Source organism: Hippocampus zosterae, chromosome 18 (assembly GCF_025434085.1).
Source record: "Hippocampus zosterae strain Florida chromosome 18, ASM2543408v3, whole genome shotgun sequence".
In the NCBI taxonomy this organism is placed as follows: Eukaryota; Metazoa; Chordata; class Actinopteri; order Syngnathiformes; family Syngnathidae; genus Hippocampus; species Hippocampus zosterae.
In genome coordinates, this window is record NC_067468.1 from 12,123,034 (window position 1) to 12,138,390 (window position 15,357).

Here is a 15,357-nt window from a genome sequence, read left to right on the forward strand (position 1 = left end):
TGTAAAGTGCATTAAAAATTAAATGATCTAGTTCTACCTTATTTCTTTCGTCGTATTGGTACCGGTGTGTGCCGTTAGCAAACAATAGTGTCTCTCAACACTCCAAGGTTCTGCCACATAACACGAGTACAAAACAACGCTACATAAATTAAAAAATTTGAAATAAAAACTTTATGAATTATTTTTAAAAGCAGTAATACAAAAATAGGTTCTTAGTTGCGCATAACTTTGTTGAACCCCATGTGTACACATTGATTTAAAAAAATCTTCGTCAAATCACAAATATAAATCTGTTTTAAGAAAATATGGTGACAGTAATCCAAGCGCCCAATTACTTTTTATTGAACAACAGCTAACATAAATTTCAAACGGAATTTATTGTGGGCGTCCTAAGATTGCATTCTGCACATAGCCAATTCGCATTAAGTCAGTTCCGGCTAACGTTCACTGCTTGTTATGCATACGTTTACGTGTTCATGTCTGCCAATATAATGAATGAATACTCTTGTTAGAGGTAGTGAGTGGTCCTTAAAAGGACCTTTGATTGTTTGGTGGACTGGTCGAAGGATGAGTCTAACCGCCGAATCCATAAAGAGTACGTCCTTGTCTTTTGAGCGCGTAAACCACGTCCATCGCGGTTACGGTCTTTCTTTTGGCGTGCTCGGTATAGGTGACAGCGTCACGGATGACGTTCTCCAAGAAGACCTTGAGTACGCCACGGGTTTCCTCGTAGATGAGGCCGGAGATACGCTTGACCCCTCCGCGGCGTGCCAAACGACGAATTGCAGGCTTGGTGATGCCCTGGATGTTGTCGCGAAGAACCTTACGGTGACGCTTGGCGCCTCCTTTTCCGAGACCTTTACCTCCCTTACCTCTTCCAGACATGTTCTCTACAAGATTCAACTGTGACGTGTAACGAATCTGCCGAGGGCAGGTACTCTTATTACAACACTGCGGACCTGAAAGAGAACAGCGGATGCAATCTTGCGGGGAGGAGCTTCACTCGTCACTTCTTGATCCCTGAAAGAATTTTGTCGCGCTTCACTCGACGATTTTGTTTTTCAAATAAAGTTGATTACATAAACATGGAAGTTAATTAAGAAATGAACACGTTTACGTATACTACAATTGTACCTGAAGGTGATTTGTCTCACTGTGGTGCTATTGAAGTTGTCCGAACACTATACAACAAATGCAGTTAAATAAACGCCATCTGTGCTACATTAACTGAAATGTGTATAAAGTACAAAATGTAGAAAGTGTCAGACAGCTCTACCTGGTCTTGGCCTTCTGTCTTCTTGGGTAGCAACATAATGCTCAATTCAGTTTTCTAGTGAATATGATTTTTGAGCATAATCGTTCACATTCAAAGGAGTAGTCAGGTCAGGTCTTGATAGAAGTAGGTAAGAGGGGTGTAAGCTCTGTACAGCAAGAAAACGATTAAATGCACTGCCAGTGATGAGCTTTGGAAATATATTACTACAAGTAGACACATATTTTAATCACAAATCACATTCAACGAAGCTCCAGATGTATGAATTAAGAGATATGGACGCTCTTTGAGCAAGTTGTGTGGCTCTGAAAAGAGCCTTTGGGGGCGCAGGAAATGACGAATAGCTCTACTTAGCCTTGGCTTTCTCGGTCTTCTTGGGCAGCAGAACAGCCTGAATGTTAGGCAACACGCCACCCTGGGCAATCGTGACTCCGCCAAGGAGTTTGTTGAGCTCTTCGTCGTTACGGACCGCCAGCTGCAGATGACGAGGAATGATTCTCGTTTTCTTGTTGTCGCGGGCCGCGTTACCGGCCAGCTCCAGAATCTCGGCAGTCAGGTACTCTAGTACAGCCGCCAGGTAGACGGGAGCACCAGCACCTACTCGCTGAGCATAATTACCTTTACGCAGCAGTCTGTGGACACGGCCCACCGGAAACTGAAGACCGGCACGGGATGAACGACTCTTGGACTTCGCCCTGGTTTTCGCGGATTTACCACGCCCAGACATTTTTTTTACTGATGAGTTGAAATTTGGATGTAGCTTCAGAAGCGACACGCTTTGTATTTATAAGCAGTTGTGCTGCTCAGCGATTGGCCAGATGATGCGGGAAAACGGTCGTCCAATCAGCAACGAGCTACACACTTCCTGTTTCGACAGTATTTGGTTCATACTGTATATTTACTGTATGATCAGGGCGGGCTAAACTGTTTCTACCGAACTATTAGGGACAATATTATGCAATAACTCTTGCGTTTTCATATTAATCTCCACACATCGTGAGTTTAAAAAGTATGAATCACTGTAAATACATGGTTTTCAGTTAGTGAGCAGAAGGGAATAGATTAAGTCATCAAAAATGTTTTTATGCGTTCAGAAACTCAGATTGACCTAAAGCCAAATGTGTAATCTACATGGGTGACAGTAATACTGACAAGGTGAGAATTTTCTTTAAAACACATTATTTTGAGTTTAGAAGCAATGTAGTTTTCTTGTATTTTTTAAAACATGAAATAACATTGTTCAGCGTTGGTCAAACATTTTTATTTCTCCACAGGGAAATCTGGCAAGAGTACTTTTAAGTTAGCAAAGCATTAGTATGCATAAACTATATACAGTGCATGTACTCCAAGTACATTTAACCAGCAAACATCTAGCAAACATTTAGAAATGATGTGCCAGACGATAGGTCATCATTGAGCAACTTATCTCGAAATGTGGATCCAAACCATCCCAACATCTTGCTGTTATGTGGGCCATTCTCCACTTTACACAACTGTTAAGTCTCATGTGAAGTCAATTGAATAATTGTTTTTAAAAAGCAAATGGGTCAATTAGATTGTCTGACAATTTATAACAGGGGTTTTGAGAAAAGTATAGAAAAGTATTTATTGAGGAGAAAAAAAGCTCTTTGTAGAAAACAATTGCATCTATTTTGAGGAAAAAAGAAAGACGCCTGATTTTTGCAAGAAAAAAAAAATCAAGTTTGTATAACCTCTGAGATTTTTGGCAAATTATAGCTTTAAAAAAGATGTGGGTTATTCTTTTAGAAACAAATGAGAGGAAAAATATTTGAAATAGATCGGTCAATTTAACCATCAACATAACAGCAGGGTAAAAACGCACAAACAAATGAATTAGTAAAGTGCTTCATTGGAGTCAAGAAGTCAATCGAACATTATAACAATGCAGTTTGTAAAAAAACTTCTCTATACAGGACATGGGCACTTGTCCGTTGACATCACAGGTGTCGAATTCTTGCAACCTCCCCTCGAACTAACCCATGAAGGCATTTTGGGCTCCACTTCGTCAAGACGACAACAAAAAAGCCTATACGACACGCTTCAAAATTTAGGTGGCCTGGTCCCGCCTTGTGCGCTGGAAATCAGGCGCATTCATGAGCGGGATTAGCATTTTACGTCATAGGGGTCTTCCGTTCATCACGGCGGTCCCCTCAGTGTTCTTGAAACAAGTAAACAAATCATCTGACCATGTAGCAAAGAAAGCTGCAAGTCTAAAACAGTCTAATAGCAAAGATAAAGTCTCTTAGAGCTTCTTACACTGTACTTATAGAACATACGTACACATCACTTTAATGCAATTTGCATTGAGGTACTGGGCAATTTGAAAAGTTGCTGGAGCGGATTGGCAGCTGGGAAGGAATTCTGCTGAATGACAATAACACCAAGCAGTATTCGGCTCACAGTGATAAGGAAAAAAAAAAAAAAAGAAAGACTACCACTACAGTAAATGGTAATCTTTTTTTTTTTTTTTTTTTAATCCTCTCCAGTGCGGCCTCAACATGACTTGGAACAATAACGATGTAACGTTGCAAGAGAGGATCAGAACAAGATTGGCTTGCCGGCGGTCTTCTCTTGTACGTAAGAGGTGAAGCGCTTCAGGAACTTGGGGTACTCTCTCTTGGCCACCGCCCGCAACACCGAGGCTGGCGCCCAGCCTCCGGGATTCACTGCACAAAAGACAAACATTTGCATTTTTCAAATTTGCAACAAATTTATACTTTAAAAAACAAAACAAAGTTGTATATTTTTGAGGAAAAAGTTACTTCCCCCACCCAAGTAAAACAAGAAAGAACATTTATTTATTTCTAAGAAAAATTCCCACTTCCCAAGAAATGAGGTGGCATTTCAAGAATTTTACTTTATGAATACTCAATGGAAATAACGGCTAGAAACATCCTAACATAGTACACAAGGTTGTGTTTGTGACCCACCATTGGCCACATAAGTGATTTTACAAAGCACGTTGTCTCTGCTGATCTCCTTGTTGCCCTCTGGTGGACTGACCAAAGTCTGGCAGATCATGGCGATGTTGATCTTGGCTCGAACACAGCGGCTGCTCGGCTAAAATAAATAGAGTTAAAAAAAAAAAAAAAATCAAACACAGGGTGGATACATGCGTGGCCCCCTTGGCGCCTCCCCACTCACCTGCGCATCGTGGTGGTCCACGGAGAAGTTGCACACCAGCCACGTGTCGGGGTCGCTCTCGTTGCTGGCCACCATCTTGCGCATGGCCGATAGGTACAGAACGTCACGCTGGGAGGCGGGCCACACCCTCTGAAAGCGCACGTTGGTTACTCAATTGGATTTTAGGCATCGACAATAAATGAATATTTCAATTTTTTTTAAACCATATTATTACTGGCCCACAGAATTTGTCACAGTAGAATTGAGGCGTGGTCGTACCTTGTGTGTCTGATAGACAATGACAGCATTCTCCGATAGCGTCTCTACGATGTTGAAGTTCTCAATGGTGGCTAAGGGAGAGGCGGAAAGCGATGTCACAATGAGACGAACCGAAGCATACCGGGAACTTCTGCTATTGAAAACGGACATACTCTCCCAGTCGTTGCGGTAGGCCGTGTCCCAGAAGTAGTGGCACACCTCGTGTCCCGTCACACCCTTCACCGAGTGCGTGGCCTTCAGAGGGTCCAGTACGATGCCGTTTTCCTCCACTTCCCTCCTGTAAACCTGCATGCATCGAGAAAAAGCGCTATTCGACTTTTTTTGGTGATCGAACAGGTTTTCTACTTTATCATTTATTTCCTGTGGGGAAATAATAATTTGACTGTCACGGCGACGTACCTTCATCTCGCCTTCCTCCACTACCAGCTGCCAGTTAGCGTCGCCGCCGACGTCCTGGAGTGAGTAGGTCATGTGACTCTGCACCATCTCCTCCACCTGCGAGTGAGGAAGCGGAAATGATTGACATTTTACACCGTGGAGATGTGCAGAAGGGACGGAAAGACAGACGGGTAGATAACCTGCTCGGATAATCTGTGAGAGCCCGAGCTGGAGAAGCAGTCTGCTGGTGGAAGTGGACTCGATCTCTGGATTTTGGTCTTCTCCGTCTGACACTAGAACACACAAAGGAAAAAAACAAAGAAAAACACTGAAAGTAAATAAGTGCCATTTGCACGAGGAAGCTGATCACTGTGAGGATTTACGTTGCCTACGCTCTTGTCTACAAAAGGGTCAACGTTTTTCCCGCGACAGAACACAACTGGCAGCACCTGTTCAATTTTGTCCTGGCGGTCGAGAGCGGCTTCGACCGCGTCGAAGAACTCCTCTTCGTTGATGAGGCTGTTTGGACCCTCCTGGCGGTGACAGGAAGACGTGTCAACACGTGAGCCCATGACTAAAACAAACTAAAATAAAAATTGACAACTTCTTCGATGGTCTCGCCTCATAATCTGGACCTCCAAAGTGGGACTTTTTCTTCAGGTCGTTGAGAGCCGATTTGTAGCTTTCCTCGATTCTTCTTCTTTTTTCCATCTCCTGCAGCCGCGTTTGCACATTAAAAGAGCAACCCCCACACACTTTCAACATCAAAACTTTCATTAAATGATCGCACAGTATTATCCCTTAACATGTTGCCATTTAAAAAAAAACTGTTTCATAAACATATGCTTCAAAGGCAATTAAACAACATGTCTCAGTCTTGACTTTTGTCAGTGTTGTAAATTGACAAGTGTGGCTTTCAGTGTCCAAATGTCAGTGTGTGTTTTGCATTTCTATGATGGAGTTCAACGACGTCAATTGATCGATTTCGACTCTACTTCCGGGCGGCCCGGTAGTCCAGTGGTTAGCACGTCGGCTTCACAGTGCAGAGGTACCGGGTTCGATTCCAGCTCCGGCCTCCCTGTGTGGAGTTTGCATGTTCTCCCTGGGCCTGCGTGGGTTTTCTCCGGGTGCTCCGGTTTCCTCCCACATTCCAAAAAAACATGCGTGGCAGGCTGAGTGAACACTCTAAATTGTCCCTAGGTGTGAGTGTGAGTGCGGATGGTTGTTCGTCTCTGTGTGCCCTGAGATTGGCTGGCAACCGATTCAGGGTGTCCCCTGCCTACTGCCCGGAGACGGCTGGGATGGGCTCCAGCACCCCCCGCGACCCTAGTGAGGATCAAGCGGTACGGAAGATGGATGGATGGATGGATGGACTCTACTTCCTCGACACTAAGCGCCGACAACCCCCCCCCCCCCCCCCCCCCCCGAGCGCACGCTGTCAGGATAAGTGAGCCTTTAAGAGCAAGTGTCGCTCTACCTTGTCCAGCCTTTTTTGCCAGCTGTCCTCTCGCTTGACCATCAGGTCGATGCAGTGCGACAGAGTGGCGAGGATGCCGGCGGTGGTGGCCTTGAACGTGATGGCCTCGCCTTTGAAGTCGATGCCGTTCACCGCCTTCGGATTGGAGCAGTGGAAAACTGTGCGGCCACCACAAGCCAAACGTCAGCTTCAGCGCGTGGACGGGAGTGAAATGACTTCTTTGCTTGACTTACGTTTGTCTTTGGCGCTGTTGCTGCTGTTGTGAAGAAACTCTCCGTCGGTGCGGGTGCTGGGAAAATCGTCCTCATCGTCCTCCACGACTGAAACAAAAACAGGCTGTCATCCCACACGCACAATGACTGACACACACAAAAGGGTCTGAGGCCGTCAGACTGGGGTGACAATGCTGCAGTTTCATCTTGAGGATGGCGCGAGGGTGAGGGGGAGCGGGGATGGGAACAAAAAGCGTGACGATCGCAGGCGGCCATGCGAGAATGTTCTCACGCACACTCACACACACACACACACGGTGGCTCCAATACCACAAAACTGCACTTATCAAGTAAGAACTGTGGATTCCAACAAACACCGTCTCCGATTACAGTAAACCCCAACGCATCGAGACGGCGGTTTGTCAGAAGTCGGTCGGCATGGGCCGAGTACCGGTTTAGCGTGTTTTTCCAAAAGTCAAGATTTCACTCATTGCCCCAACTGCCCATCACCGGGTAATATCCTCATTTTAATCTAACAAATGTTGTGTGTCACAAACGGGTGAATCGGGACTATTACAGCGTACGGTGTTTGACGGCCTTAGATCGATAACTTTGGACGACGTCGGCTTACTCTTGTCTCTCTGCAGTTCGTCCTTGGACACGGCGTCTGCACAGCCGTCAAAGTATCTCTGCAGCGTGTCCACCTGTCGGCACAAGATGTCTCGGAATGTCTCCATCTCCGCCAGCTTCTCCCTCAGGCTGTGACCCTTCTAGAAAAAAGGCAGCCATGTTGGAATGAGCAAATTCAACATAGAACAGGAATATATATCATATTTGACTAATTGCATGTTCAGTTCATTGGGTGACGTGTCTAAGGGAGGACGGGTTATCGTTGTCACCTTGAAAGAGGAAGTGGATGTGGCCGAGTAGCCGCTGGTGGCCGAAGTGAGCGACAGCATGGAGCCGTGTCGCCGAAGGCTGGATTCGGAACCGTAGCCGGGATCGGCCTAGTGAGGAGAAGACACGACCGTCAAATTATACAATTTCGAATAATATTGTACTTCTATGACCCGGAAAAAAAATGGATGCTAGTTTTGAGAGTGTGTTTCCTATGCCTACAGAACAACATAAGCTGCAAAAATATTCTGTATTCCACTTGATCGTTGCTGGGATTTTTCATGTCGAGACAACGAGGCACTCCCAGCAGCCATGCCAGTGCAAAGCCCCTGTCCATACACTGACTGTCACGTCAGACCCTTTTTTTTAAAACTTTTTTTTCACGTGAAATATGCGCCTTGGCCCAACAGACGGAAAACTGCTTACATCCGGCATGACATGTCTTGCAATCATGGAAAGAAATGTTTTGTCCCCACCTTTTTAATAAACACTTCTTTGGTGCGCCACCAGGGAGCAGCACAGACCCAGCTCGCGCCCCCGCAGTCCCCTCTTCTCCATTCCCCCCACCACACATGGCAAAGGTAACTACAGGTCAATGACCAGGAGTTAACTCTGCTGGTAGATTTCGGTCTCTAGAGCCCAGAGCACGCACGCGCCCATTAATCAGCTCAGATGTGATGAGTGCGCTACGTGCGCGAGGCTGCTCCATGTGCCACCAAGCTATTTTGTGTGATAAGGAGGACGTAATCAAACGAGGGGAAGCGGCTTGTCCAGCAGAACTGATTGTTGTGCTACTTTATCTCCTTATAGCTCAGTGGCGCGAATATACTGTATCAGGCGGAATCCCGACAGTTGCATCGTGTAACTTGTGTTGTGTTTCCAGGGTGACTCGGCGGTGGTCTGGAGAGTAATTTGGGGGTTTGGAGGGAAGGAAGTTTTTTACCGGTGACTCACTGTGGCTGGAATGACAGCTAAAATGTGTGTGTTGAGTGGATGTGCACGAGGGTGAGTCATGTCCCCGTGACGCTTCCTCGGGATGGTCAGGAGAGGGGGGGAGGGGACTGTTGAATGGGTCGAGGGGGATTTCCCAAAACTAAGCTCAAGTGAATGACGTTCTCCTCATCTTATGTACACTTCCCCTTGGGCTTGCAAAATCACTGTTAACAGGCATGCAAGGCGGTTTTTGGCAATGTCACTGCAAAAAAAAACCCCACTCACCTTAATAAACATACACTGAGCTACTTTTGACACCACTTATCCCATAGTTAAGTATTGTTATTCTATTATGCGCTATGATTTTCCCCAATTGTAATGCGTTTCAGTCAGAGCTGATTTGGCATGTACACGGCAAATTCTCAGCACACTTTGGAGAATTGAATGAAAATTGACACTGTGTTGTGACATTCAAAGAGGAAGTTATAGAGACTTCCTCATGGCTCCTTGCGGTCAAACTTTTTCACTCTGCTAAGTGTTAGTGCTATACACACACACACAAACATACACACAGATCCCTAAACGCACCAGTGGTGGAGGGATGAAAATCATAGCCTGGACTCTTCCGTTGTCTCTCGTCCCCTCTCTGACACGCTGATCAAAACACAACGCACGCACGCGCACACACACACGCACAACGATAAGCACACACTCACACACTCCAAAAGATGCTGTAAAGTGAATTCAGAGATTTGTTTTCATCCTTTTTAGAGCGCGTCGGCATTGGCCATGAGTGTGAGCACGTCAGGGTGAGAAAGGTGGAAGGCTCATTTTATATATCGGATCAAATTTGCTCTCTCCTCTATGGTGCGTCAAATTCAAAAGGCATATTTGGTTTCACTCTACTGGGACTTTCATGGCGATTGTGCGAAAGGCAAAGAGCTCACGGCTGACCCTGTGCAGCTCGATGGAGTCGATCCAGAGTCGCCTGTGCTCGGGGTCCTGGGCCCTCAGGTACCACACGCTGTCGTTGACGCTGATGTCCAGCCTGCACTCGTCAAACTCGTGGGGCTGCGAAAAGAAAAAGAAAACATTGCTGTGATGTTTGCCTGGCTCGTTATGGCCGTCGGCCGCTAAAGAACACATGCACAGAAATGAAAGAAAAGCTGAATAAACACGCGCCGGGGAGGGACGTGACGGCCTGCTCGTAGCGTGTTCAAACAGCTGTGTCGACAATCAAAGCAAGAGGCTGCTCTGTGTGTGTGTGTGTGTGTGTGTGTGTGTGTGCGCGCACATCACATGTGCTTGTCATGCATAATGCAATGTGTGAGGGTTTAATTCAGTGCATGTATTATTGATCCTTTTAAGTGTGACCGATGGCGTTACGATGACAATTTATTGATTCTTCCACTTCAAACGCCGTCAAGATTAACAGCGGTTAAAAGAGTTTTAATGGGACAAGCACTTCACAACATTTTTCCATTATGGATACAAGATAGTGGCCCAGACCATCACTCCGATCGCTGGCTTGAATCCCTCATGTGAAACCCTAACTCAGAACCGTAATTTTCATACCTAGGCCATGCTTTAAATCTTAAATTCATACCATGATACGGACTTGAAACCCAACTTTTGAACCTGGTATAAACAGCCCCCAAGAAGAGGAAGCGTGACTCCACTTTTAGCAAGCGTTGACCGTGAAAGCGAGAAGGAAGACGAGATGTAACAACGCAGAGCATGTGATCGTGGATCCTCCTCCATGACAACTGAACTTGTGTAAAAGGAAGTCACGAGTTACATTTCCTCCTTGTAGCAACTCTTCCTTTCACACACTTGATCCAGCCTCCATGCCGACCTCCCTTGACAGGCAACCCCTGACTATCTTTCCCTGGATTAGTCTGTTTACTTGAGAAACACCTGATCATGCAAAGGTAGAAGCGCTGTTCTCCCCGCGTTGGAATGAGACCTGGCAAACGAGCGAGTGCTCGACACGTAGGTGAATATTTACATTGGCCAAGGAGGGCCGAAGCTGTGCAAATACACTTAAAGTCAACAAAAGGGTTGTCCAGCACACGGGACCATGTGCTGCAACTCTGCATTTGTTTGCTTGTACGAGGGCAATGTCACCAAACGTGGTGAAAAGTCACAGATGAATCTTTGCGATCCAAGTGTGACTGACTGGAGGGGGCGAGTGTGCTGCCGCAAGACATTCTCTACTCAGGATGTCTGGTGATAAAGACGACGTGTTGGCCACGGGCGGACCATGGGACACATATTTGGACCGCGTGTACGTGTGGAACAATGGGCTAAAGTTTCTCAGCTGACTTCGCCGAGTCAGCGTTGTCCGACGGGGATTCAGGAAATGAGAACCGTTCGGTGAATGCTCGACATTTGATTCACATTTTTTGAACACATGAGGTATCTGTGCTCGTAAAGAAGGCACAGAAGACAGTTTAGAAGATTAATAAGAGTGATTTATGACCATCAACATGTTTTCCAAAGAAAATATCCTATGTTTGTGTCTGCGGCCTTTTTAAAGACCTAGCCGTCTGCTAACCTAATTGTTTGAAGTTTAGTGCATAAAACGGTGCCTCCGTGTGTGAAAATGTTTTTTGTTGTTTTGACGGGCATTCACTTTTTGCCCCCACTCTCGGCTTCTCTTCCACAAGAAGCCGATCGCAAAGTCGCAACACCCTAAAGTATATTGGACGGTCGTTGATTTACAACAATTTGCCTAATGTGCGCTCTGAAATTTGACTAAAGAACATGAGAGACAGAAACAATGTCAACTATTTCACCATGAAGGCCTTTCATTTGGTAAACGAAACTTCTTAATGAACATGTAGATAAGCTCCTAATCATTATGAGCCCTCTTTGGCATTTTTAAGACCTCTGAAAGACGGATTGAAGGATTAATTGTCCTTAAATCAGATTTTCAAAAATATTTAATAAGAGGTTTGAAGTACAAGCAGGCAAAGTGACACGGCAAACATATGGGGCAAACTTGTCAACTATGCGAGTGGGAAAACCCACCAAAAATTTGCGTTTTGAAATTAGGTCTGGCCAAGTCCCTTTGATTTAAGCAAGATTACATGAGGAATTTTAATCTGTGAAACCCGCTGACAGTGTCTGGACCTGACGCAAAAAGAGGCTCACCAGTCAGCAGCTTGCGCTATGCCTGTGGTAAACACATTGCATGTGGCCGAAGTGTATGTTGGGGGTCGGGGGCACTCACCGTGACAACGGCCTTGCTGAGGCACAACGAGCCACGGCAACCGTACTCAGTTTCATCCTGCGATTTGTAGTAGCTGAGCGTGTTGTTCTTCAGCACCACCCAGCGGTCCTGCCATCCGTGGATGTAGTTGGTCCACTGCGGGGAGCAAGAGAAGCCCCGTCATGAACCCCACATGCGTCGACTCGACATTTTCAACCTACAGGTGCCTCGAGACACAAGCGACCCAACTTTCAAGTTTTACAAGATATGAGCCGTTGTTTTGCGCGCACTCAGGCATATTGGGGGCAGACTCATCGATGCATAATACACGGTTTTGCCACCAAATCATTTTATTTACTGCGTCACTCATGGCTCTGAGAACTTCAACAAAAAACCCTTGGTAATGTGATGTAAGACAGTCATTTGCTTTTGTGAAGTATTAAAAGGCTGTTTGAATGATGGTTGTGTTGCCGAGAGCCACGGCTACCAGTGTACCATTTTAATCAATGACAGCGTCAATAAATTTGCTCTGGGGCAGAAAGATATACTGTATGTTAGCAACTAAAGAATACCAATTTCTGAATATGATGAATAGGTTTTTAGTAATTCAAGAGTTGTTTTTCTGTCATTTTGGAGCTGAAAGGATTCAACCCAAACATGAGGTTTTAATTTTACCAGGCAAATACTGAAGTAAATACACTTCCGCAGCTTCTTGCAAGACTTCTCATTTTGTATTTTTGTCTTCCACCATTTGTCCCATTCAAATGACTGCAATTGCATCATCGACTGTGGCCCTCCCTGTCCACACACGAGGATGTCACTGTACCTTAAGTGTTTCACATTTTTTTTCATCCCAAATGGATGAGTATCCGAAATTTGCTCGTGCCACAAACTGGACACACACACAGTGGCACCAATAAAGTCATAGCTCTGTAACCACCTCTTTTTTCTATATTATGCGTCTTCGACATGGGGATAGTTGTTTTATTTTTATTTTTTTGCATGGAACATGACAAGTTACTCAAAATAATCAGCCTGTGCAGTAAGTAAAGGTTTTCTAAAATTTTTAATTTTTATCACCATACTTATTACCAGATATAAAACCAACTGTAGCAGGCGTGTGTAACTGTCTGCCAGCTACAGTCTCATTAATCCCCCCCGGCGAGGCCTCAGTGACGTATGGTGGACTTTGCCTGTGCCACCGTGGAGCAGGTGAGCTCCTCCCCATGTGAATGTGCACATAATCTCACAATGTGTATGGCTAGCAGGCCAGCGCACAATCTGTTTCAAGACCGGTGGCGACAACTAATGCACATAAGCTCACGAATAAAAGTAATCGTTTCACCCCAAATGTGTGTATGTGTACAACTGCCAATTCAGTAAGTTTCAGGTAGAGGCCCAGGGGCGGGGGAAGTGGTGTATTTATGTACTCCACTGGATGGATGTGATGATTTGAATACCGTGTGAGTGCGTGTGTTTCCGTCACTTAGAAGAATGCATTGAGTGGTCTTCTGAAGTTAGCTTTATTTACGTTTGCATTTACAGCACTGCCATAATACAATGTATGACTGTATTAATTTGAGTTGGCATTGTCATGGGTTAGGCCGTTTAACATGGCCTTGGAGCAGGAATGCATAAAGCTCCTTACCAGCACAAAACACTGATGGTTCAGTCGTAAAATGTCAACAATTTGAGAAGGGAAGAACTGCTACCCAGTTATTTGGGATATTCTCAAACAGAATTGGACTGGAGATGCTTATTCGAAGTAAGGCGTCTAATGGAGCTACAGTAAGGTATTTTTAAATCAAGTTCTCACGGTGGTTTGTTGTGGTTGTTGAACTTTACTTTCTACGATATGCTTACCAAAAACTTAAACTTTCTTGCTGCTTTTGTGCTCTTAAAATAACACAAATAACTAGCTCTTAAGTAAACAACTGTTGCCATTTTAATACGATACACATAAAGCTACATTGCAACGTTTTAAATCAAACCATGGAGGAAATGACACCACGACGACTTACCTTGCTGAGGACCCCGCTGAACACGCCGACGCCCACCAAGTTCCCGGTCTCCTCTCTGGGCTCCGAATCCTCTTCGGAACCCGACGAGTTCCAGCTCTGGTTGTCTGACATGTCGGCGGTGGTGTTAGCACGCTACGGTGGGCTACTAACACTAATTCCGGACGTGAAATAGGGGCAACAGCTCACTAAATCATGTCGGTGATGGAAAAGAACAAAATGCCGCCTTTAAAAATAAAATGAAAAAAGAAATAAATGACGGTCTCGGACGTAAATCCTTCCGTGTCGTTCAGAAGATGCAATTTATGACCGCCTACGTCCGCTGTTACGCCATATCTTGACTTGATGTCTCGCCTTTACCGTTTTTCTTCCTCTTCTCTCACCGACGCGTGCTCCAACTCGTGTTGCGCGTGCCTGCGTCAGGACGCGCGTGCGTGTGGCCACAGCTCAGTGGGGCGCTGGCTGCCGTGACGTCATCGAAGCTCTTCCTGAAATTGAGAGGTAGGCTCTGCCCTCTTGTGTCGATGGCACTGGAAATAGAAAAGGGAGACCTATTTAGAAGCCAAACACGCGGCATGGAAATCCCCAAACTCAAATCAACCAGTGTCACAGCGATATAAAAATTAATAAACAAATGAAAATGAATACAGTAAACCTTGTTTTATATTTGACTGTACCTGTATTATGAACGCACGGGCCATAACTATCGGCTCTAATGCTACTGGAGCAATGGCTATGGAGGATGCTAATAAAATCATAATATCCTGATTCAATATAGTTGCTAAATTTGTTCAGTATGTGAATTCTGAATCGTCCAAATGATTGTGAAATATATTTTATAATGCTTTATTTTGTGTTTTCGGTTTTTGTTGTTATTATTATTGTTGTCTTTGGTGTGTGTTTTTAATAGTGATATCAAAAGTGAGACGACAACTTGCAGTTCCCGCAACCAGACTTTATTCTGAGGAATATTTGAAACTTTGACCTACAGGGTTTAGTCAAAGTTTATTCCATTTTCATGAGACGTACTGTAACTCAACACTTTAATGTGAAACAAAAAAAACATAGCAAATTGTATTCTACATGCAGTACTGTACAAAAATCTTGGACCTCTATTGACTCATGGTCAGGCCTTCTTTTAAAGGACATAGCAATGTGTATACATTTCCTGGAATAAAAAGTAATCCAGTAAAGTGGTCATACGCATTCCTCCCCCGTGCTTGAAATAAACCTTTGCCTAATGAGTCACACTGTAATCCCTGGGCCTTCTTCTGCAAATGTGAACACCAATGTTACGTGAGGGGAGATGATATATGTTTACAAGAGGGAAGAGGGGAGTGTTTAGTCTCCTCATTAGTTCTGCGGTCATCCGGCGTAGTCACCAGACCTCCGAAACCGCAAGGCGTCCACTAGCTGCACAATGTAACGCTTCTCTATTGCTGAGAAGGGATGTCACAGTGTCCAGAAGTTGATGTTATTCAACTGTAGTAAGAATAAGGCGCACATTTGAGAGGAGGCCTTTACTTATGCGC

At 45.0% G+C, this 15,357-nt stretch overlaps 3 protein-coding genes across 6 annotated transcripts; all 3 read right to left on the minus strand.

Moving 5' to 3' along the window:
* Positions 1-520: 520 nt before the first annotated feature.
* LOC127591522 (histone H4) lies at positions 521-1,616 on the minus strand. The gene has a single exon (XM_052051763.1). It carries the CDS (start codon positions 883-885, stop codon positions 574-576), a length of 312 nt encoding a protein of 103 aa, XP_051907723.1. The 5' UTR covers positions 886-1,616; the 3' UTR covers positions 521-573.
* Positions 1,617-1,619: 3 nt separating this feature from the next.
* Positions 1,620-2,248, minus strand: LOC127591511 (late histone H2A.2.2). The gene has a single exon (XM_052051752.1). It carries the CDS (start codon positions 1,998-2,000, stop codon positions 1,620-1,622), a length of 381 nt encoding a protein of 126 aa, XP_051907712.1. The 5' UTR covers positions 2,001-2,248.
* Positions 2,249-2,518: 270 nt separating this feature from the next.
* On the minus strand, positions 2,519-14,313 carry LOC127591410 (ceramide transfer protein-like). 4 transcript variants are annotated; one of them, XM_052051558.1, is made up of 17 exons: positions 13,829-14,313; positions 11,829-11,963; positions 9,548-9,664; positions 9,182-9,247; positions 7,663-7,770; positions 7,395-7,530; positions 6,785-6,871; positions 6,552-6,709; positions 5,696-5,788; positions 5,524-5,607; positions 5,275-5,367; positions 5,096-5,191; positions 4,849-4,981; positions 4,697-4,767; positions 4,439-4,567; positions 4,225-4,354; positions 2,519-3,960 (listed from the first exon to the last, which is right to left on the minus strand). In XM_052051558.1, the coding sequence occupies exons 1-17, from the start codon at positions 13,937-13,939 to the stop codon at positions 3,833-3,835; spliced, it is 1,875 nt and encodes a 624-aa protein (XP_051907518.1). In that variant the 5' UTR covers positions 13,940-14,313; the 3' UTR covers positions 2,519-3,832. The 4 variants fall into 4 exon arrangements, with proteins under 4 accessions (XP_051907518.1, XP_051907517.1, XP_051907520.1 ...); XM_052051557.1 differs by having other exon boundaries at positions 7,395-7,533; positions 13,829-14,312; XM_052051560.1 differs by lacking the exon at positions 9,182-9,247 and having other exon boundaries at positions 13,829-14,311.
* Between the last annotated feature and the right edge of the window lie 1,044 nt (positions 14,314-15,357).

Excerpts from the sequence above, each read along its gene's own strand:
- LOC127591522 (XM_052051763.1), bottom strand. The coding sequence starts at position 885 with ATGTCTGGAAGAGGTAAGGGAGGTAAAGGTCTCGGAAAAGGAGGCGCC.
- LOC127591511 (XM_052051752.1), bottom strand. The coding sequence starts at position 2,000 with ATGTCTGGGCGTGGTAAATCCGCGAAAACCAGGGCGAAGTCCAAGAGT.
- LOC127591410 (XM_052051557.1), bottom strand. The coding sequence starts at position 13,939 with ATGTCAGACAACCAGAGCTGGAACTCGTCGGGTTCCGAAGAGGATTCG. Across the intron at positions 9,248-9,547 it reads ACTCCATCGAGCTGCACAGG|CGTGTCAGAGAGGGGACGAG; the intron begins GTCAGCCGTGAG and ends TGTTTTGATCAG. Across the intron at positions 4,568-4,696 it reads TTGTCTATCAGACACACAAG|AGGGTGTGGCCCGCCTCCCA; the intron begins GTACGACCACGC and ends GTGCGCTTTCAG.